The 22,864-nt window shown below is 36.8% G+C and overlaps 1 protein-coding gene across 2 annotated transcripts in view; it reads right to left on the reverse strand.

The window, feature by feature from the left end:
- LOC149076738 (inactive dipeptidyl peptidase 10-like) overlaps positions 1-22,864 on the reverse strand; it is a 131,136-nt gene that overhangs the window by 73,744 nt on the left and 34,528 nt on the right. For both annotated transcript variants that reach the window (XM_089244377.1, XM_089244376.1), the window contains exon 2: positions 18,826-18,940. In XM_089244377.1, the coding sequence (XP_089100503.1) occupies positions 18,826-18,940 (115 nt within the window). The remainder of the gene's footprint in view (positions 1-18,825; positions 18,941-22,864) is intronic.

The raw sequence follows: 22,864 nt of genomic DNA on the forward strand, positions 1-22,864 counted from the left end.
AGATGGTTGACTATATCGCTTTGATAAGATTCCGTATGCTAAAATGTCTAATAGAATCCACCCACCTGGCAGGCGAGTGGTTAAGATGCTAGCTTCTCATTGTGCTTGTCTAGGGTCGACATCCGGTTAGGGCATAGAGGTCAACCAATACTTACAATTTCCCTGGGCAGATCACGCGGATCTCTTTGGAATGAGTGTGGATCACGATATTTTTTAAAAAAAATCAACTACTGCGAGACCAATAATCAATTTCACTACTACAGTTCTATTCATTCGTTACTATTAGAACAAAATGATCTAAAAGATGTTCTAATGCAGGTAAAGCAACAATTTTCGACAATTTTATATGCTGACAAAGCAAAAAGTGTAAATTTTCTTCTTATTTTTCGATCAGACTCGCTATGTAGGAATGGCAATGGAAAAGCACAACGTTCATGCTATATCCGTAGTCAGAAAAGCATTTTTTCGTGATTTACGAATGGTGTGTATGTCAACGAGCAGAAAGAAAAGAGGAAAATCTGGAAGTTTATCAACCGGAAATAAAATGCTGTTACATTTTTAATGTGCCCGGTAATTATGGAAAAACCATTAATTTGACAACGATAACAAACAAAGGATGTCGTGATGTCAAAAAAAAAAAAAAAAAAAAATTCTCACCAATATTTGAAGAAAGTCGAAAAAAAATGAGATGAAAACGAAACAAAACTAAAATACTTGCTATAGATTTAGATTCTCTTTCTTGTTCTTTCTTTCTTTTTTTTTAGAGTTCGGTGCTTTGCTGTGTCATGCATTTAATTTGATTCGCTGACTATTGCGTGAGGAGAATACTCAAGGTAATTTGTGCATGAACGACAAGACTTTGTCGTTCGAGACAGGGTGCCCGTTTCCACGGCTACACGTGGGTAGTTTGTTTTGGGTCTAAAGCGAAAAAAACATGACATTCACATTTGAGTAACCATTGAATTCTTTTCCATTTTATTTATTTTTTTGTTGAGTTTGAAAGCAATCGACGAAATTTGTTCCACCTTTGGGAGAATTCGACAGCACTGTGTGTGTGTTCTAAAATTACGAACAGTCACACACGTTTTTCGAAATGCTTTACTTTTTCTAAACCTATCCACTTTAGCTTCCCAACTCTTCGCTTCATTGAGATAATTACGCTCAGTTATCGGGATAAAGTGGAGGTTTATTTAAATACAAGGACACGTGAAAGACATTCTGAAAATATTTTCATAAAGGGTAACACGAGTCAGGCAGAAAGTAGGGTAATGGCAAAATACTTCAAGAAAGGTTAAAAGTAAACATTACGAAATAAAATCGATAGAGTGCCGAGAAGAAATTAATGGAGAAAGTACACGAGATACGACGAAATACTCGGAAAGAAAAAAAGTCGAGTCAAACAAAATCCCGAAGTAGAAAATCAACATTTATTTTAAAAAAATAAATGAAATGTGTGTCGTGTAAACGGTAATAAATTTATCAGCATTATTTTTTCAATTGAAAATCAAATTCAAAATTTTTTCCTCGGAAATTTGGTTCGAAAGACTCGTTTGATGATTGATTCAGACAAATGATTTATCTACGTAAACGCCAATTTAAGAGTAAAAAAATTTAGAGTATTTCTTAAAATAAAAGGCTCTTAATATTATTATTACTTTACTTTCCGGTAATTACTAGAAAATTGCATTTTTCAAAAACATGTTCCTGTATTCAGAACTGTTAGATGAGAAACAATTGGTACAACCACAAATATAACTAAGCTTTCGAAATTATATAAAGTATAAGTTTAAATTGAAAATGCGTGTTTATTGCACAGGGTGTCCCATAAATTCGTATATAATTTAGAAATTCATAAAAATTGAAGGAATTGGTATATTTGAATGGTTCGCGAAAAAAAAAATCTTTCTCACGAAGGTGGGTCAAACCTCATTCAATTATAAAAATTTCTTAAATTTTTATGAATTTTTAAACCATTTACATATTTATAGAGCACCCTGTACAACAATAGCTTCACAATTATTAACAATTATTTTACAATTATATTTCCGGACAGTTGGGCCGATAGAATTTGGATTAATCGAATTACATTTGATATTGGTGAAATAGTAAATACCAAAAAAACTAGGCTACAATATTTCACATTCAAAAAAAAAAAAAAAAAAAAAAAAGGAATGAGGGTTCCTGCATGTTAAAATATCCGGAGACGGAAAATTTCTGTATACGTAGCTTGCTGTAAGCCTGATTGGGCTGGTTCACCTGATTTCTTTCATTTTACAGAAAATTTCGCATACACAACAAACAAAATTTTGCGCTCGCTTTCTTAAAGAAGAATATCAGAAGAGCCCCTGCTCATTTTTTTTGTCGGACGCGCACTACATTTCTGCTCGTATCTTTTTTTCCCCTCTTTCAACTCTGAAAAGAACAAGAATATATGTTTGCATACATATAATATTATATAGTATGCGCTCATGTACATGGCTGAATTCATACTTTCATCACTACGTTGGGAAAAGCATTCTATTCTCTATTTTTTATTCCACGTGCATATTTTGGAGATAATGTGGTGAATTCCGAACATGTTCGAAAATATCGATGCCGTCTCGAATACGAAAGAAGTTTCGCATCTGCTCTATTCTACGAGACACGTTTTTAAAATGATATTCTTATTTATGCAGTCGGGATACAAAGTGGTACGAAGCAATGAAAAAAAAAAAAAACGGATAAATTTTGTTCCGGTGTTTTAGTTTTTTTTGAATAGAATTAAGTATGTTCTATCAGTGAACATAGCAAGAAAGACTCGAAAGTAGTACTCTTCATTTTGATCTCGTTATGTACATAATATCTATACTTAATGCTAAACTTGATGTGTGTGGATATTGGGTAGGAAGAAAGTAACTTCCAGTATTGTAAAGAATTGGTATTTTATGACGGCATTCATCGAATTTCTATGAGGCTGCTCACCACTTACGTAGTCGTTAAAATATGAACTCGACATTTCTCAATATTCCATCGGTTCCACATCTCATCGAATAAGTTCAAAAAACAATTTCCAATGTATCCTTACTATCGAGAATTTTTTATACTATCATAGTATCATAGTATCTGAGAAGGTACGAATGATTTATAAATTTGAAATAAAGTTTCGTATATACATTGCAATATTTTATTCTAAATCGATTGCCATAACTTTAGTCTTCCGGGAAGCGTAGATCGAAACACCGTATGCAATATTAATTTCTGTTGACAATTCAAGGATTCCTTTTCAGCTACGTACAGTAAAGAGAAGTGTGTTTGAAACCATCCGAAAGAAAATGATCCGATTACTTGCAATATATATATATATATAATATATATGGGGAAGAGTGGGATTATATGAAATATACCATTTTAATTTTTTTTGATTATTCAAATTTAACCCTTTGGCTACATAGACAGTCAAAGATATGTTTCTGTCTCTGCGCAAGAAAAATAAATGATAATCAAACTCAGACGTTGCACAGATCGAACAAAATCGAAAAAAGGAGGAGGGAGCAGTAGAGTACAAGTAGTACGCCATCTGTGCGTCATTTTAATAATTTCGTCTGGGCAAAAAAAAGAAATTCAAATCATCACAAATGATTGAGCAGACTACTAAGGCATCAATAGACATAGGCGACGGGAATAGTTTCAAGGTTAAAAGATAGGAAATTGAAACCTATATATTTTATAAAATTTGGGATGTTGCTGTTGTTTTGAGAAATGCAAGTTATTTTAAAATAAATATCATATATAAGAAAAAAAAAGATATTTGTAAAAAATTATAATATTTAATATTATACTTTTTTTAATAACAGGGGTAATATGGAAAAGTCAGATTACGCGGAATAGGGGGGTTAAAATGAAGAAGGCTAACGAAAATTTCCCAAAAAGATTTAATGGGCTTATGACAATAAAAGAAAATAAAAATTAATGGTTATGATGGTGGTGGTGTCATAGTCCGTTTACAAAAGACGCAGAAGCAATCTTCTTTATCTGCCGAAGAACAGAAAAGGTGGGCCCACATACTATAACGGGATACACATTCATTTTCTAGACCTCTCTTCCTCCTCTATCTTCCCAAACTTTTCGTCTTAAAGAGATATTCTAGCCCAACTTACGCCGGGATTACACTATAAACGTTTTAGAAAGTTCTTTTATAAAACTTCAAAAAAGTGAAACAATAAGCGCATCTGTTACATTCCAAAGAACGATAGGTTTACTGGTTTTTTTTCAAGTTTTGTAAAACCTCTTTTATTAAAATTTTACAGCGTAATCCTGGCCTTGAATGATACTTGTAGTAGATCTTATTACCTAACACACCATCTCTGCAAAAATTGTATCTCATCTACCTGGGAAGAATCGCTAGCTAAAAAATGAGAACGCACGGCCCAATAAAATGAAACTCTTGTGATTTGCATTGCACTTACTTTCAAATTATTAGGCACTCTTCCAATAATTCAATAAACACTTTTAAAAAATTGTGTGAATAAGTATATTGAAGAAGATGCAGCAGCTGTGATGACGGTGACAAATCAGTAACATTGACTGTAGAGCATCATGGGGTATTCTGAAATTGTTTATCACTGTTCTGCTCTGCGGCTATACCTGAAGGTGGAGAAAACCCGGTATTTCATATTACCCGACTATTCCATAATAACCGCATTTCCTATATACAGGGTGCCCTGTAAGTCCTAACTCAGCTTCTATCTCATCAACCATTCGTCGTAGAGGAATGATTCCAATTTAAAAATGCCCGAAATATGTTCTTTGTGTGTCAGGTTGTCCATTAGTTTATGTTGTTCTTCCTGTTTTCTTCTCTGATTTTTGAGTTCAAATATATCAGTGAATATTGAAGACGTGCTGCGTAGTCGAATGGTGAAGATATCTAACTGCCATAACCATGGCCCGGGTATTGCACTTGGAAAAATGAATTTTTTTTGTTGGTCTCAGAAGAAACAGGGTGTACAGGGTATGAAAATTAGGGTTTTTATATTGTGACACACCGTATTTTCACTCCTAAAGCTGGTACAGGATTATTTTTGAACACATTTTGAGCATTTTTTTAACTACAACCATTCCTCTACAATGAGGGGTTGATGATATAATGTCCAAGTTGTAGGATGCCCTCCATGTATTAAAAGATGCCCTGTAACTACTTTATGTATCTGTTCAACTCTCAGATTTGTAGTTTTGTAACGTTTACTTTCAATAATTTGTTCGCATTTACGTCGAGTTAAAAAAAAGAAAAAAGAGTTTTACTTTCCCCAAAACTCTCGAGCGAAAATGCTGCTGAAGAAATTATGCACAAAAACCAGAATGGAACTACTCTTTTATTTAACATTTGAAATGATTTAGATCTACGTAGAAATAAAAGGGCCGGACGTAATTTTATGATATTCTCCTATAATGGAGGTTTTAGGATGTTCCCTGGAAAAAAAGCGCACCTAGATTAATGAACCAAGTCTGGAACCTTTTGACTTGATATTTATAGAGGGCAAGATCACTTGTCACTATTTTTTTTTTAATGTCAGGGGTTCGTATGTTAGTTTATTCGTTAAGCGTATGTATTTTTACGCATACAATATAGATAAACAGATTTTGACGTTTCCAAAAAAAAAAACAAAAAAAAACTGAGATACATGAAATTTTCATTAGATGCATTTCTTAATCAATAGCTGGAATCCATTAAAATACTGAAAAATGATCTTTCTTTACCGCGCAAGAAAAATCTCGAAAAGAAATTTGAAAAAAGAAGAAGATAAGTAAAATAGTTGAGAACGTGCATTAAAAACCGAGAGCGAGTGCTCTTAATGGATCTCATGCCGAAAAGGGGAGAAAAAAAATGTTCATCGGAGTCTAAACAGAGCTGTAAATTAAAAATTCCTGATACAGAGTTTAACTGCTAGTTAAAAACTTGTAACGAGTGGAGTTGCATTTTTTTCTTCTGTCGAAGCGTTTGCTGTAACGGATAAAAGACTAATTTTTCTGCGCTTCATCATAAACCTGCATGATTTTTTGGTGCCAAAAAAAGATAGAAAAAAAAAAATCCACAAAATAGTTTATTTTTCTTTTTATTACTTATTATTCTCGTGAAATGAGAGGCTTTCGAAAGAACACTATTCAGAAAGAAAAAAAAAGAAACGATGTTTTATAATTGGTAGTTTCCTCGTCATTTGCGTTTTTTCGAATGTTTCAATTTTTTATATCGATTTTTCTGCTTCAAGCTATCTTGTCTCAAGTTTTTTTTTTGTCTTTTTTTGAGAGATTTTCTATAGATGTTGCGAGAATTAATGAATGGGGAAATAAGGTATGAGTGGGGTGCGGTTTCCCGCCTAAACTTTAGAAAGACCGATTGCGTCGATTTATTTTACTTCGGAATTTTTTTTTCTTCAAATTGTTTTTCGATGTATTTATTCGAAGAAGGAAAAAAAAAACAGTTTTTAGTTGAACGTTTAAGGAAAAAAAATCTGTTTCATTGGACTAAAAAAATTTCTCTGGTAAATGTGAATGACTGATTTACTTGCCGGTCGAGGGATGCATTTTTTTTAAACCTCAGTTTTTTTTTCATCCGCTTAACAGTTCAATTATTTCTGAACCAACGACCCAGTAAATGTTTATTATTTTGTATTTCAGAAATAGAAATAATTCTTTTGCTCCACATTTCTGTTCAGCCATGAAATTATATTCAAAGAAGATCTTTAATTTGGCCTAAATTCAATTAATTATACAGAAATATAAAACTGATTATTATACTGAAGGGCACAAACATCTCACCCGAATATACTCGGAATAAGCTGTTGACTGAATAACGAAGAAAACGTATGTAAGAAAGTTGCGACAAGATTGTTTTGTGCTGTGACGACTAATGATTACTACTGAGTAGTGAGGTGTTGTCCATCGGATTGGCAAGTGCGGAATATTAATCTCGGGTTTTACATTCCCGCTCATTATGAATAAAATCCACTTTCATTTGTCACGCCTGTATTATTTTCCTTTTAAATCGTTCGTCCGGAATGTAGGTAGAGTGAATTCTATCTTCTCATTATCTCAGATTCATTCTTGTTTTAGAGAGGGGAGGTAATTTTATAAAGGACCGAAGAGATTGCACCCACATCGTGTTAGGTATATGTACAAGACACACACACCAGACGCACGACCGACTAATAGGCCCGTACAGGAATAGAATCCTTTAGGAAAGAATGGGTTTTTTCAGATATTCTCTGTACAGTTGACTAGATCAAATTGACTCGGCCCTTCTTCACACTCAAGACGATATAGTAACTTTTGTGAATGAACATTTTTTGGGACCCACTGTTCTTCTGTTCGGAATCATCTCAAAATTGTACACAGACACTTTACTACATCCAACTCCGGTCATGTCACCTTGTTACGTATATACAGATACACAGGCTGTGAAAGACAACATTCACTCATCAACGAGAATTTTCTGTTACACTTGGTGGGACCGGGGGAATGATGCCACTTTAAGAAAAAATTATGTTTTCTCTACTGTAAAGTAACATAACCCTCTAAATAAGAGAACTATTTGGTTTTACAGTTTCTTAAGCATTGTAGAAATTCGTTTATAAAGCTTAAATTGGTATCTCACGTTATTTAAAAAGGAATTTTCAGACCCTTTACACAGTGACGTGATTACCCTGATACCGGGGTAATACCGCCACATCCAGGAGCGCATGCAGGATCGACCTTTGGAGAGGGCACAGAAGGCTTGGGTTGCACATAAATGTTCTTACCGAGAAACTTTCGAGTTACCGCCTTTCAAAAAGCATTTAAAATTAACAGAAATTGGTTAAAATACTTAATAAAATGTATAAAATCGCTAAATAAAGAGTTTTTCGTCCCATTATTGTCATTTCTACATCTTCGTTTATCCTCTAGCTGATCAGGTTGGAGTTTCCGGTCGTACAGTCCTATGTGATTCTATTTTGCTTTTGTGTTTTCTACCTTCCCAAAAGGTTGTACGTTGAGTTTTGAATCACCCTTTATATAGATTTATGCATCTTTTTCTATTTTTTGAAAGAAACTAATACATAACATTGCTTCAAAAAAAAAAAAGAAAAAAAGTGTGAACTTCACAAACATTAAATATAAGTCCAATCATACAACGCAACATGCAATTCCGATTACACAAGAGAGACACGGTATACTTGGCAATATTAAATACACCAAAAATGTGCAACAACAGCAACAATGTGTGTAATTATCGCCATCCATCCACGTTAGTGCCATCCCAAATCTCGTTCGAGATCTGAAATATCCGCTCATTTAGCGAAAAGAAACACATTTCCCGCTCCTTCAACTAGTATATTTTACGAAGGTGGTCTGTATTGCCCTTATCACTTTGTTTGTTTTTCTTACACCGGGTACGTTTTATAAACTATCGGAAAAATGAAGATAACGGCGTAGATGTACATACATACAGGCATGTTTTCCTGAGCGGAGGAAAAACACACCCGCGTGTAACAGCATTAACATTTATTGCTTCCGGTATGTTACGCTTTCCTGGTTCTCGTGTAAATATAACATCTTAGCGAAACTGCAAGATATCAGTGCCAAAGTGTGAGAGACATCTCTGTGGAGAGATGCCGAAACGAAAATGAGAACTAATAACAAACGCAGAGAAGAGCTACGCGTGTCCTTATTGGCACACAGGGCTTGAGTTATGAAGAAAGACTTCATTTTTTGAATATGTTTACATTGGATGAACGCAGGTGTCGAGGAGATATGATCGAAGTGTTCAAAATTTTCAATGGGATGGATAGGATGGACCATGAACTTTTAGTACACCGCCAATCGACTGCTTTTACAAGGGGACACCAGTATCGATTGGTGAGGGACAATGCAAGGTTATGGTGTCGCAGGGAATTTTTCTCCAATAGGGTTGTTAATAAATGGAATAGCTTACCCCCGGAGGTAGTAAATTGTAACACAATTGACACGTTTAAAAAGAAATACGATAAACATGTTGGGGTAAATCGGGAAGCTATCCATTCTTAGAATAAGACAACCATAAGTATTCTTTATGGGCATTGTATAATATTTTATCATGTGTATATATTGTTTGTAATTTGTGTTAATTGCATTTTTAATTGGGTTGCTGTATTTTTGAAACATATGACAACCATATTTTTATGGGCATCTTTTTATCAGCCACCTCGTTGGGCATTTTGCCTGTTGTGGTGTTGTATTTGTATTTGTATTTGTATTTGTATAGAAATGGATTTGCCCCAGATTGTATGTGCTCATCGGAAATATACCAACGCACAAACGTAGAGAATTTCGGTATCGGGACCTAGTTCATCTACTATTGCTACTTAACCGTACATGCACCTCGTCAACACCTTCTATAGCAGGATTCTCCACGCGAAGCTGTGACTTCTACTGAAGTCACCCATTTCACCTGTAGCCATTGAGTATAGCAGACCGCCGTATGCGAAATCCTTACTTTTTTTTGCAGTATATACAATGACTATGGATGAAATGGACGACTTCAGTAACGGGCTTCGCATGGAGGCTTTGTGCTATAGAAGGTGTTCACTTCGTACAGGTTCCTCTGTGGAAGGACAAGTTCTGACGAATCGGTACATGTCGGCATATGTGTTTTTGGAGGAGATATCGTTCGAGCGACGTTTTTTCTTGTTGTGGTGACCGTGGTTCGTTTTACCTCGTGCTCCCAAGAACACAATCTAACTTGAGCGGTAAAACCATCTAAACCCGAAAAAAATAATATGTCGTAATAATAGAACAACCGACTCGAATGGACTGAACATAGCTACGAGAAACTCAGGACCAGGGACCGTCAGGATGGAAAAAGATGGTGGAACGCACGCCAATCTTCCATTATCTCTAAGTGTGGACTGAGATACTTCTTCATCGGTTCCATCATCCGGTCTCTGCATGGGACGAAGTTATGACGCATCCGTGATCTTCAGCTTCTCAGAAGTATTCTCCGCATCTACTCCTCTCCGTACAATCATGGTTTCATAGAAAACAGACATTTGCTCAACCAGGCCTGGTAAATTATTTCTAAAAATCTTAGAGCTCTATTACCTAAATTCTTAAATACCGCTATGTACCTGAAATTGTATTTTTAATATCATGAGGCTTAATGTAATTATGTGAAACTACTTTCTCTCGATACGTTTCTGGTATGATTTGATTGTGTGCTAAGGGTATTTTGTCTATACGATCACGAACCCCCAAAATGGAAAGCCCAACCTACCATAACAGTGCTTGAATTTCCATATGTTGTGTCCTCAGAAACTACAAAAGTTCATAATCCTACAAAAGTTTACTACTTCACTTCTACTACTAAACCGTTCATGCACATTGTGAACATTCCACTGGGAATTTATAAAAGAATTTGTGTATGCTAACACGTGTGATGTGTATGCGTGTGTACCCCTAACGAGTTTATGAAGTCAGATTTATGCGTGATTGAGAGGTGCTGCCATCTGTCTGGAATATATATTTGAAGTGATGTCAATAATTTAAGTTGAAATCAAACCAAATAGGATATTGTTATGAAAAAAAACAACTATATACATAGGAACGTTAAAAAAGACAGAAGAAATTGATTTTTATGTGGGGGGGGGGGGAGGGACTTCAGTTTTAGAGCGTATAGAATATGTGCTAAAAAAACTATCGCAACAAACTAAAGTTACTGGAAAAAGCCAAAGTATACGAATAGGATAAAAATACTGGATGCATGACGAACGATTGAAAAGGAAATTGCTATAATGCATGTCATTGTTCTTTTTTATGTTCATTCTAAGACATGTGTAATTTCTATGAAATAGAATCATTACACATATTAGTGAGTCGTGTGTTATCGGAAATAACCAAAGGTAATAATTCAAATGGGTGTGTCCGTGTGATCTGTGATCCACCGAAGAAACTATCTTGACGGATGTTATGGGTTTGTTGAAGCGTACAATGGCATTACAGAAAGAAGTGTATATTTTTGTCTCTAATACAGAGAAACGGGTATAAAAGGGTAAAAAAACTGCTTGATTTATTGTATCCATTAATTAATTGTTTCACAGAAAAATGGGGGATTTTTTTTTTCATATTTAAATGTACTTATTTTTTAATCTTTATTTTCATAAACTAATTATAATTTTAAAAAAATTAAAAAAACAACAATATAATAAAATTTAAAAACAGAATATGAAATTACAAAATTAAATAATAAAATTATATAAAAATAATTAAAAATATTTTTAGAAAATAAAAAGTATATTTTTACAATACATACGTGGCAATAACTCATTACCGAAAGCGGGGATTTTATCGAAATTAATATATATATATATATATATATATATATATATATATATATATATATATATACATGTGTGTGTGTCCTTTTCTATGAGATTTTTTTTCCTCATTATAGTTGAAACATTCATAAGCATCATGTCTACATTTGAGAGTTTTAGATTTCCAGTGCTTGTAAAAACACTGACGTCAATTATAAAGTAGGTCTCTGATTTCGTCATCGGTGACGGGTCTTGCAAAATTCTAATAAATGCCCACAAGCAGTATTAAGATATTTCGAGGGTTCATTATTTGTCGCCACGTGAAGTTGATTTTACCCGTTATTATGCTCACAGCTCTTAACTTTGCTTGATAGAAATATTTTCGCCACTGGGTTTATCAAAAATGTTACGCCGAACAAAAGTGAATATTTGTTTACGTTACCAGTGTCCAACACCGTCCTCATTTAATGAAAACGGAGAAAAACAAGATTAAATGAAAATGTCTGTCTTTCTAAAACGAGCGGGAAAAAGATCTCAAATATTTGACTTATTATTTTTTCCGTGACTAGGCAATAAGAATTCCCCGCTGTAATTTCGACAGATGTTTCCATATCTTTAAAATTTTCGAGCACTCGGAACGCGAAATATCTCGTCGTAAATTTCAATTTCAATTTTCAGGGTAATAAAACGCGTGAATTCGCGAGAAGTTTCCGTAAAGTTTAATTGCACGTTTGAAAATCTCTGAAGGCCATAAAATCTCCAACATTGCATTTATTAGAGAAAACTATATTCACGGATCAACGAACGAACATATTAGAGATCTGTTCTCCCTCGGTGGAGAAATTCCGTGTTTTCTTAAGACAGATGTTTCCCGGGATTAAGCAGTCGCACCATTATCTCTCTCGAGTTTTACGCATTCGCGCAGCTTTTAATTAAACGAGCATAGCTCTCGAGAACCGTCCAGCTGAGATAATAACATAGTTCATTGAATGCGAGGCGCGTGTGCGTTTGCGGCAATCGATACATCCGTATCCATTTTAAACTCAGTTTCGTTTCCAAATTATAATGAAGCTTTGTTTCGACCAATATTTGCACAAGGCTTTCAGTTGATTTTCCCCTTTTCGTCGTGGAATGTGGTAACGTAACCTTCCGAATTACAGTTATTCCCAACACGAAAGACGTACGCGCACGCACACATGCATGCGAAAAAAAAGCCCTCGTGAGGAAGATTATTTTCCCTCAATGTGGAAACAAAAGCAAGTGAAAGCAAGAAAGAGTTGAGGAAAAAAAAAAAAAGAGTTCTATTTTCTCAATATAGTAACCATCGGTTGCACGTAAAAGAATAGAAATACATTTGAACAGAACTGCAAACATTTCCTCGATCACCTTTACCCTGGGAATCCAAGAAAATTTGGCATTTCCGGTCATAAATTTGAAGCTGCCCATATGTCACAATAGGAAGGAAATTTTGTTTAAAATAGAGGTCATTACAGTAGACTCTCGGTAATCCGGCACATATAAGACCAGGGGTACACCAGATTAGTGGAAGGTCTTCAAAAAACAATGCATTCTTTTATAATCTTTTATAAAACTTGAAAATGCAACCAATAATCGTACCGGTTATAATCATTCAAATGCAACCGATATTCTTATTGACTGCATTTTTAAATTTTTATGAAAGAACTTTATCAAACTATTATAGTGTAATCCCGGCCTAAGGGGCCGTTCAAGTATTACGTAAGAATTGTTTTAGCCATTTTTGACCCCCTCCCCCCCTTGTCAGCAAAATTTCGTCATCAGCTCTGCCCCTCTGAATCCTAACTCATATTTTCATAAGGGGGGGGGGGTGAGATGATGTAAGCATTATCGAAACCCCCCTCCCCCCTTGTTATCAAAAGTCAGCAAATCGGAAACCCCCTCCCCGCCATCGATGATGACGTAATACTTGAACGGCCCCTAATATATAATTTTACATATTTTATAAATTTTTACTGAAAGGGGCTTCCATAATGAATCTGTACATTTCTTTTCCGTAACAACAACAAAAAATATATTTGATAGCAGTATTTTTCTATTAGAGTAAAAAAACTAGGGCCGCCCGAAGGGGGGGGGTGCGTATTCCTTGACAAGGTCAAACAACTTTCCATCTTACTCAAGTTTTTAATAATCTCACCTTTTTTTTTTATCTCGAGTTAATGTTTTATGCTTTCGTTTCGACTGCACACACGAGTGAAATAACAAAGATGCAGAGACAAGCCGACGGTTATATTATATAGTCCCTTGAGGCCACACACGCAGCGTATTGCTGGTTGCATTTTCCCATTTTCCTTCCTCTTCGTGTTCGCATTTTTATCTTGTCAGCGTATTTGTGAAACATGTTTATACGCCCACGCTTTTCTGCAAAAATGTGGTCCTACGAGAGAACAAGAGAAACGACGAGAAAACATCGGATTAACGCATGGCCAGATTATCGAGGAACTACTGTATTTTTCTTTTTTTTATTATTACTACATCAAGATTATGCATATTCAGAAATTCTTTTATTAATTTTCAACTAGATACACTAGATGCAGTCGACATTTCATTATCAGACTTCCCCTTCATTTTATATAATTCGGCTGTTTGTATTGGTTTATATTTTTGTAATTGCACAAAAATGTAAACAAAATGTTTTGTTTGCAAAATTTTGAAATCATAAATGTTTTGAATCGAAAGATTCAATACATTGTTATAGAATATACTATATTATATATTCGCAAGAAAAACTAATTTTTTTCGAAGCATTTCATTTAGTTGGGGACACAACCGCGAGTTTTCGGGGTGGGGGTCGTTTTACAGGTGTTGCTTCTACGCCGGAGGGGTGTCGAAATTATGTCTAGCACGGATGAGAATTTTGTCTCGAGCCGCTTCTTACTTCTGACGCCATATTCCAGCTACACAACGTCCGACCACGTGCTTCTCGCAACGTCCGAGCTACCCTTCTCTGCGTAGCAGATACAGCTTTTTAGGATGTAACTGAGGGATGTGGAGGGACATTCGGTTTTTTTTTTCATGGCCAGCCTGTTCGCCAAATACGTTCAATTGAACATGGATGGGGGCAGGGTATCTCGGCAACTGACCAGGTATAATCAGTTTACATTAGGAGTTTTTCTTCATATTATGCAAATCATAGAAACGGTGTCGACACCATCACATGCCCCCCCCCCTCGAATCCGCACCTCTGCCCCAAGACGATTAAAATATTTTTAAATATTAAAAAAAAAAGATTTCGCAAGGAAAATATCTCTACATGTCGTCTCAATGAATTTCTGTTCATTAAAAGTACTGCTTGAAGATTATTTTTCATCAGCGGGCCACTACAAAATGCTTCGAAGGCCACATGTGGTCCACGATCATGCGTTTAAGAACCTTGGTCTATAGCCATGTAATAGGGTAAGCCGGGTTTTCCTAGGAGTAGAATTTCTGCGCCATGTGCACCGTGAAAATGCTGATTGGTTAAAAGCCTGAAATCCAGGTTTCTTGACCAATCATCGTTTTCACGCTTCACGCGCTATAGTAACCTGCTCCTAGAAAAACCTGGTTGTAGTTACGGGTAATACTACTTCGCCAATGGCACATTTTAAAAATTAGTATGAAATCGACAAATTTACATTAAAAAAGAGCGATTTGCACATTGTAACGCTTATCACGAGGTAAAGTTTTTTTTGTTTTTGTTTTGGCAAATCAAAAATATTTAAAAACTTTACGCACTGATGGTGCTGTATCATGAAATGTTAAAACAAGCGGTGCATAATTAATGCTTATTACTCTTTTCGTTGCATAAAAGTACCACATTTCAATGTGATCACCCTTTGCAGCTTGCTTGGAATACTTCTAAGCGATTCTTAATTTCAACCCACGTTGGGCGAAGCCTGACGTAACGGAAGGTGATGATTTCGGATCGAATTCCATTATGCTCGGGAACTGATGCTTTTGTAGGTATTTTATTTGAATTTGATTCGCGTTTTTAATAGTGTGACGATCAGTGGTGTGCATACGGAGCAACGAACGTGGAAAATTCATTTATCCTACTTCAATACAGAACACCTCTACGTTAACGTGTGAAACTGACAATCCTTCGCCATGAAGGTTAAAATCGAGCTCTCTAGAATGTCTTCGTCTCTCGATAAAACTTATTCCTTAACGTGTCTTGTGAATAAAAGCACTACTGTATGTTCTTGTCAGCAGTTTGCCTGTTACATACCTCCCCCCCCCCCCCTAGTTTCGCGGACGTTTCGGCAAGGAACCACAGAAAGACGTTGTTGGAGGTTTTTCAGCTAGTTACCAGCTCCAACTTTGGGAAGTCGTCCCCTCTCCCGCAATGACAGTATCCGGTTTCTTATATGGTGTGAGAGGAACGGTATATGCCAAGAGAGACACCTGGCTTGGCCGGATCAGCGATAGCGTGCGTCGTATGCGATCTCCGGGTAGCACAAGGTACGGTCAACACCTTCTATAGCAGAAATCTTCTGTATATTGTAGCCATTGTATATAGCAGTCCGACGTATGCGAAACCTTTACTTTTTTTCGCAGTATATCCAATGACTATAGGTGAAATCGACGATTTCAGTGACGTCATAAGTTTCGCGCGGAGGCTTTCTGCTATAGAAGGCGTTGGTACGGTTCGTCTCATTTTGGCGTGAACTTTGCCAAGTTTTTCCTTTTATGGCTGAGGGAATGCAAAGCGAAGTGGACATGGTCTCCTGGTGTATATCGAGGACTATGCCTGAGACCGTTGGCAGCATAAGCTTTGCGTTCATTACGTTTTCCTTCCACCTGCTGCTTCACTGAACTTCTTGTAAGACTTCGCATGGGAGTCAACCCTTTCACCATTTCTCTTGTGATGGCTACGACCTTCTGATTGACGCGCGTTAGAGCTTTGAGCAGAATCCTCAAAGCCACTCCCCCTGCATTTACCGTTCCTATCGCTAGCACTGCTTGTACTTGTCTGGGGTCTTGGCTCACAGAAGCTATTGATACACGATATTGTTTGGCTCTACATTTCCACAATGACGCCGTATGTGATAGTTCCCCGGTGATCCTGAACCAGTCACCCAGTACCGGAAAGTTCTATTCGTTCGCTCCTGCGGAAGCATGGGTCTAGTACTTGACCACCCGCCGTAAAGACTCGGAGTTGCCCCTGCCCCGGTTGTTGATGAAATTTCTGCGGATTGTTGGATTCTAATACGGACAGCAGGAAGTGAATGGCCAGAAACATGACGTGGTTAGTCATGGACGTGACTCTAGGTTTCTGAGATGTCTAGCCACATCACACCGTTGAGGTTCGGGTTCTATATCATTATGTTGAACTTCGGCTTTGGGAGTGTCCCCTCTCTATGAAAATAATTTCATCCTTTTTCCACGACCTGTTCAACACTTGTTTTTGTTACTGTCTTTCAACTTGTAGTTGGCAAGGATTCAAGTCGACATGTTCTACCACATGTTGAACCGTTTTAATCCTATCCTAAGACTCGTTTAAGATGTGGAATCGCTTCCGTGTATTTTCCTCTAAGAACCATTCTCTTTGCTTGAGATCCAACACTATACCAGCTTTCTCTAGGAAATCGATTACCAAAAGAGTTCTGTTACCGACGATTCCAGGTAGAATTCGTTCTTAGCCGCTTCCATTGTATGTTGACCTATACCGTTGTGGTCAACGCATTCACAGTTGATTGTTGTCCATTTGCAAGACGCATATTGACAGTTTCTTGGGGGAATTAGGTGTTTTGCTCATTCAAAATACGATGCGGAGTGCGTAGCACCATTGTCGGTACAGCCAGTTCCCACTTTGCATTTACATGAATTTTCAACAATGCTGCGGGTTATGTTACAGACGAACATAAATTCAGTTCCAATTGACCAAACTGAGCGGTTATCGCTGTAGTTTCAGGATTATAAGTTTGACACTGTGCTCTAATTACTCTAGGATATCCACATCTATAGCAGCTTACAGGTCGGTGTTCATCCAGACTGATCAAGGGAAGCGTCTATTCATCATCATACCAGTGGTCTGAGAGACTACTGGTATGATCCGCTTAGTTAAACACACTCAACCGTCTGTTTTAAAACATTGGGCGCCAATGTGACGGTCGGTGGTGTGTATACGGAGCGACGAATATGGAAAATTCCTTTATTCTACTTTAGTACAGAACACCACCGATAACCTTTTCACCATGAAGGTAAAAATCGAAGTCTTTAGAATGTCGTCGCCTCTCGATCAAAACTTAATCCTCACGTGTCTCATGAATGAAATCCTTGTCAACAGCTTGCCTGTTACAACAGTAATTTTATTTAGGCCCAAGTCCTGAAATTGCTTTACATAGTCATAGAAAATAGTGACTAGACTCGTACAATGTTCCGGTTGCAATTATATGCAAAGTAATAAATGCAGTAATATGTTGGGTAAATAAGCATATCGTAAAATGTTTACCATTATTAGCAATGCATTGAACATTAAGATACACTGTCGTTCAAAAAGTGAAGACATTTCGAAATTGGCATATTAAAACATTGTGATCCTACAAATGTTCCACAAAAATATCAACAAGATTTTCGATCACATAGCACATTGACTGTCGCAGAACTCACATAATTCTATAAAACTATCGATTCTGAACATAGAATTGAATCTGATAAGCAACAGATCTCTGATACACAGTATTTTGAAATAAAAAATATTCACAGTAAAGACATTGTAAACAATATCTTTATTGTGAAAATACGTAAAAGAAATATTCAAATATGTTGATGAAATTCAATTCTAACGTCCAAACTCTTGAGACGAATTTTTTTTTTATCATAATGAAAGGTTATGCTCTAGAAGTTGTGTGGGTGAAGGGATCAATCCAATTGGCAGTCAACGGGGATAAATCGGGTATATGTTCGGCAATTAACGTGTATGAAGACGTTTCCAAAAGCTATTTTCATATTCCAAAAGTGTATTTTAAGCAGTTTTTAAATCCCAAAAACAACATTGTAAATTTTATGGGGCGCCGATCGAATTGAGTGCAAAGAATGCAAGAGGGAGTGTATTTAAACAGTGAATAGCAAACCGTATTGCGGCAAAACGCAATGGAATATGATTTATGATAGTCCGTTAGTGCCTCTCATTTTTTTGCCACTTTAAATCGCAGATGACTGGCTACATGCTTGAAAATGTTACATAAAAAATACATTTAAAGTTTATAGTACATAAGTGAAGCAAACTCCAGAAGCCTTATATGCGACAAATTAAATTTTTTTTATACAGTATATTTAATAATTTTTTCAGATAGTGTCTTTTTTGAGTGATACAAAAACCCATGTGACACTCTGTTCATGACCACGAAGACGATAAGCTTATTGATAATGTGTCAGACTAGTTCAGAGAAATCTCATTCACCCATTGTTTGTCAGAAATAACATCGTATATACAATGAATTAGTACCTCAAGATAGAGATTGGGGGGAAGAAAAGAAATAAGTAGATTCTGTATAAAAGTACTTACGAGGAGTTAATAATATTATCGCTAAGGCTATGACAGAGCATATGGCCAAGATGACCAGTAAGGAAATGGCAATTCCACGCCAGTTGTGGCTATCGTCAATAGTTTCTTCGTCGTCCTAAAGTAAATACAACATACAATGAAATAACAATGAAATAAATTAACTATGAAATTCGAATAATAAACAAAAAATTGTGTATAATTCATTCGTTTGAGTTGAAAAGAAAATTTATAATATTATACATTCATATATCTACAGAGTTTTGGGAGCAAGAAAAAAGATATTAAGGAAATCGTAAATTGTAACATTCGAATATTAATTTTTGTGAATTATGTGGACGCGAACTTTTAAAGTTTGTTTTTCCAAATTTACCAATATTTAATTCTTTTTTCCTCTGAAACTTTTTTGTGCAGAAAAAACCGGAAATTAACAGTTAAAGTACACTCATGTCCATAAATGAAGGATAATTCAGAATCACACGGAAATCGAAATCTAAAGTAAAAATTTCACCTGTAGAATAATCACACACATCTGCAAGAATGATATGCAAATTTCAGGAAGCCACCAGATGATGCCGAGAGTACGTCACAATGACGAGAGTGTAAGAGGGGGGTATATAAGGAATGGTGGCAAAGAAGTAAAATTGTTCGCAAGAGTTCTGTAAGGAGCTCAGTGCCATATGCGAATAGTTATGACACAGAGGACGCATGTGGATGATTTTTTACGTGGTAGAATTATCGACCACCTGGAATGTGGGCGTACTCAGATGGAAGTATCCGAGGAACTTGGAATTGCCCAAAGTGTCATCTCTAGGCTTTGGCAACGATTCCAAGTTAACGTAAATGTCAGTAGACGTTACAGTACAGGTCGGCCCCGAGTTACAACGGCGAATGAAGACCGGTATTTGGCAGTAACTGCCAAAAGAAGGAGACGGAGCACAGCATCCGACCTGTCTCGTCAGCTATCTGCAGCCACGGGTACCACAGTTTCAAGGCAAACCGCGTACAGACGTTTGGGAGATATTGGTCTATATGCTCGCAGACCTGTCAGATTTGTTCCGCTCACTGCAACTCACTGTTGGCAGCGATTAGCCTGGAGTAGAGAACATGCAATGTGGACATCGTCACAGTGAGCTTGTGTGATGTTTTCCGACGAGTCCAGGTTTAGCTTGCAGTCTGATTCACGTCGGAATTTCATATGGAGAACGCCAGGTACCCGTTACCACCAAGACAACATCATTGAACGACACCGTTACGGTGGTGCAGCATTGCTCGTTTGGGGTGGAATTATACCGGGTTCCAGAACAGATCTGCATGTTCAAACCGGAACCATGAAAGCCCAAATTCATCGGGACATCATTCTGGAATAACATGTATGTTTGTTTAGGGGTGCCATGGGCGCAGAATTTGCAGAATTTGTGTTTATGGATGATAACGCCCGTCCTCACCGAGCAAACATCGTAAACGAATGCCTTGAATCTGAGGATATAACCCGTATGGAATGGCCAGCATTCTCATCTGACTTGAATCTGATAGAGCATGTGTGGGACATGCTTCGCCGACGAGTTGCAGCCCGTCAACCACCTCCTACATGTGTACCGGAACTTCGGAGAGCATTGCTTGCTGAGTGGAGTGATCTTTCCCAAGATCAGATCGATAATTTGATACTCAGCATGCCTAGGCGTTGTACGGACTGTATTTCATCGCATGGGAGACATACAATGTATCAACCATCATACCAACCATGTAATAGTAAGTTTTTGTGAAGGAGATATTTTTTACAATTGCTCCAGGGAGCAAAAATCGTAGTTTTTATGAATGGTATCATACATACACCATCGTTTTTGTTCTTTATCTTTTGTTTAATAAATGAGCTTTATGAATAAGTAACGTTTGTTTTGTTTCTGAACCTTTATTTGCCGGAGCTGGCATTATCCTCAATTTATGGACATGAGATTAATTTCTAAACACGTTTTACTTGTCATTTGCATTTCACACACCACACTTTCATAATGTGGATGTTGATCATGAAGTTGTGAATAAAGAACTTCATGATCAATATCACGAGAAGTTACTATTCATCTACTCACTATTCATCTTGAGTACTATACTCGGCGCAGTGGTCAAAACCAGTGTTCCCAAAGTGGGCAATATCGCCCTGGTGGGTGATGGAATGGTCCATGGGGCGATAGAAGCTACGGACTTAACATAGGATCTTATGGGCTAACTTGAGATGTGGAGCGATGAGAGGGTAAAATTGCTGATGAAGGGGGGTGATGTAACAAAACGTTTGGAAAACTATGGTCTAAACCAGTGTTTCTCAACCGCCGCGCCGCGGCTGGGTACCCGCCCCTGACATGAGTCAAACTGGGCCTTTTAATTCTTCCCTATCCATTTCCCATTGTCGTGTTTATGATAGGGCCTTCCACTCGAAAAAAAATACTCAACCGGGCCGTGGGCTTCCAAAGGTTGAGAACCACTGGTCTACACACACATTGTTCAACCTTTACTTCTTTCAAAATCCATTTATAATGGCGCAGTTAAAAAACATAACTCAATCAAGTATTTTTCGCATTCTAACTCTGTATAAAGAAGATGTAACATTTTATAATGGGAATAACTGCTAAAAGCCAAGCAATGAGAATTAAATTCACACTTGGTCCAAAAGCACTCAGCCAAACGTGTGCGTGCGTGTGTGTGTGTGTGTGTGTGTGTGTGTGTGTGTGTGTATATATATATATATATATATATATATATATATAGTAGTATAGAACCGAGCACGCCCAGGCTCTGTCGCTTTTGCGATATAAGCTCATTATATATACAAGATTTATAACACTCTTCACCAGCGCTGTTGTATTCATTACTTTGAAAGAAGAAGTAAAATAATCGGTCCCGCTTGAACGGATAATACATTCGCACAATATCCGACTATTTGACTAACTAGAGTATCCGACCATGACGCGCTCCTAACGTAATCCCGTGAGTTGCGTAAGATCTGTCCAGGGTATTTGTCGGTGTTAATAGACATCCATGCCCGAACCAGGATTTGAACCCAGACCTGCACAGTCAGAAGCCAGCTCCCTAACCGCTGGACTGCCAGGTGGCAACAATTCAATTGTCCGAAAATGATGTCACTCTCCGCTATTAATACGAAGACTTCTAGCTGATGCGAAATTAAATTCAGGGAAGAAAATATTCAACTGCCTTTGTGGATATCGAAACCACTTCCTCCCACTTGCCGGGCCGGGTGTCTAGTCTTGCCTCTGTGTTAGTTTTGTGGTCTGGGGCATTCATCCGTCAAGTGAGAGGACGTTGAGTTAAATTTCTCGCGAAGGCAGCTGGATGTTCTTTCCTGGATTTATCTTCGCATCAGATAGCTGTCGAAACCTATGTAATAATTCAATTTCTGTTTAACACCGTTAGTATAGTGTGTATATTGGAAACATTGATAAAATAAGGCTTCTACAATAAATCAAACATCAAAATGACTTGAATAATGTATTGAATTACGTGAAACGATTACAATACCTAAGCTTTTTACTTTCATTAAGAAAGTTAGCGCTCTCTGTGGGCTCAAGAGGGAACAAACATAAAATAATTAAATGTACGCACTGAAGACAACTTAAATACTTCGAGGCCAGTACCAGTTCTCAAGTGTGGGTATTTTAAAAGTCTTATCTTAACAACATACTTGCCATTAGTGCCAAATGTTTTATCCAATAGATATGTTATATCCAAATTTTGGTTGATGTGTATTGACAGTTGTCACGTGAATCGTAATATTCGATTAATAAGCGGGAAAAATTTTTCTGAATTTGTTCGAATAAGCGTGGAAGTTAGACATTGATTGCCTCTATGGCCGGAATTTTGGTTTTAACAGTTTTTTTTTCCTCTGAAGCACTTTTTTCTTTTCATTTTTTATGTGTCTGATGATTATCTACCACATAAAAATTATATATGTGCTCAACCCCTCTTATTTGGATAACGGATAAACGTACATACCGCTTAAAAGGAAAAAGAAAAACCTTTTAAATTTCTG

The sequence above is a fragment of the Pholcus phalangioides genome, unplaced genomic scaffold (genome assembly GCF_987345545.1).
Source record: "Pholcus phalangioides strain wild (caught in Gottingen) unplaced genomic scaffold, Ppha-v1.0 ptg000015l_1, whole genome shotgun sequence".
NCBI lineage: Eukaryota > Metazoa > Arthropoda > Arachnida > Araneae > Pholcidae > Pholcus > Pholcus phalangioides.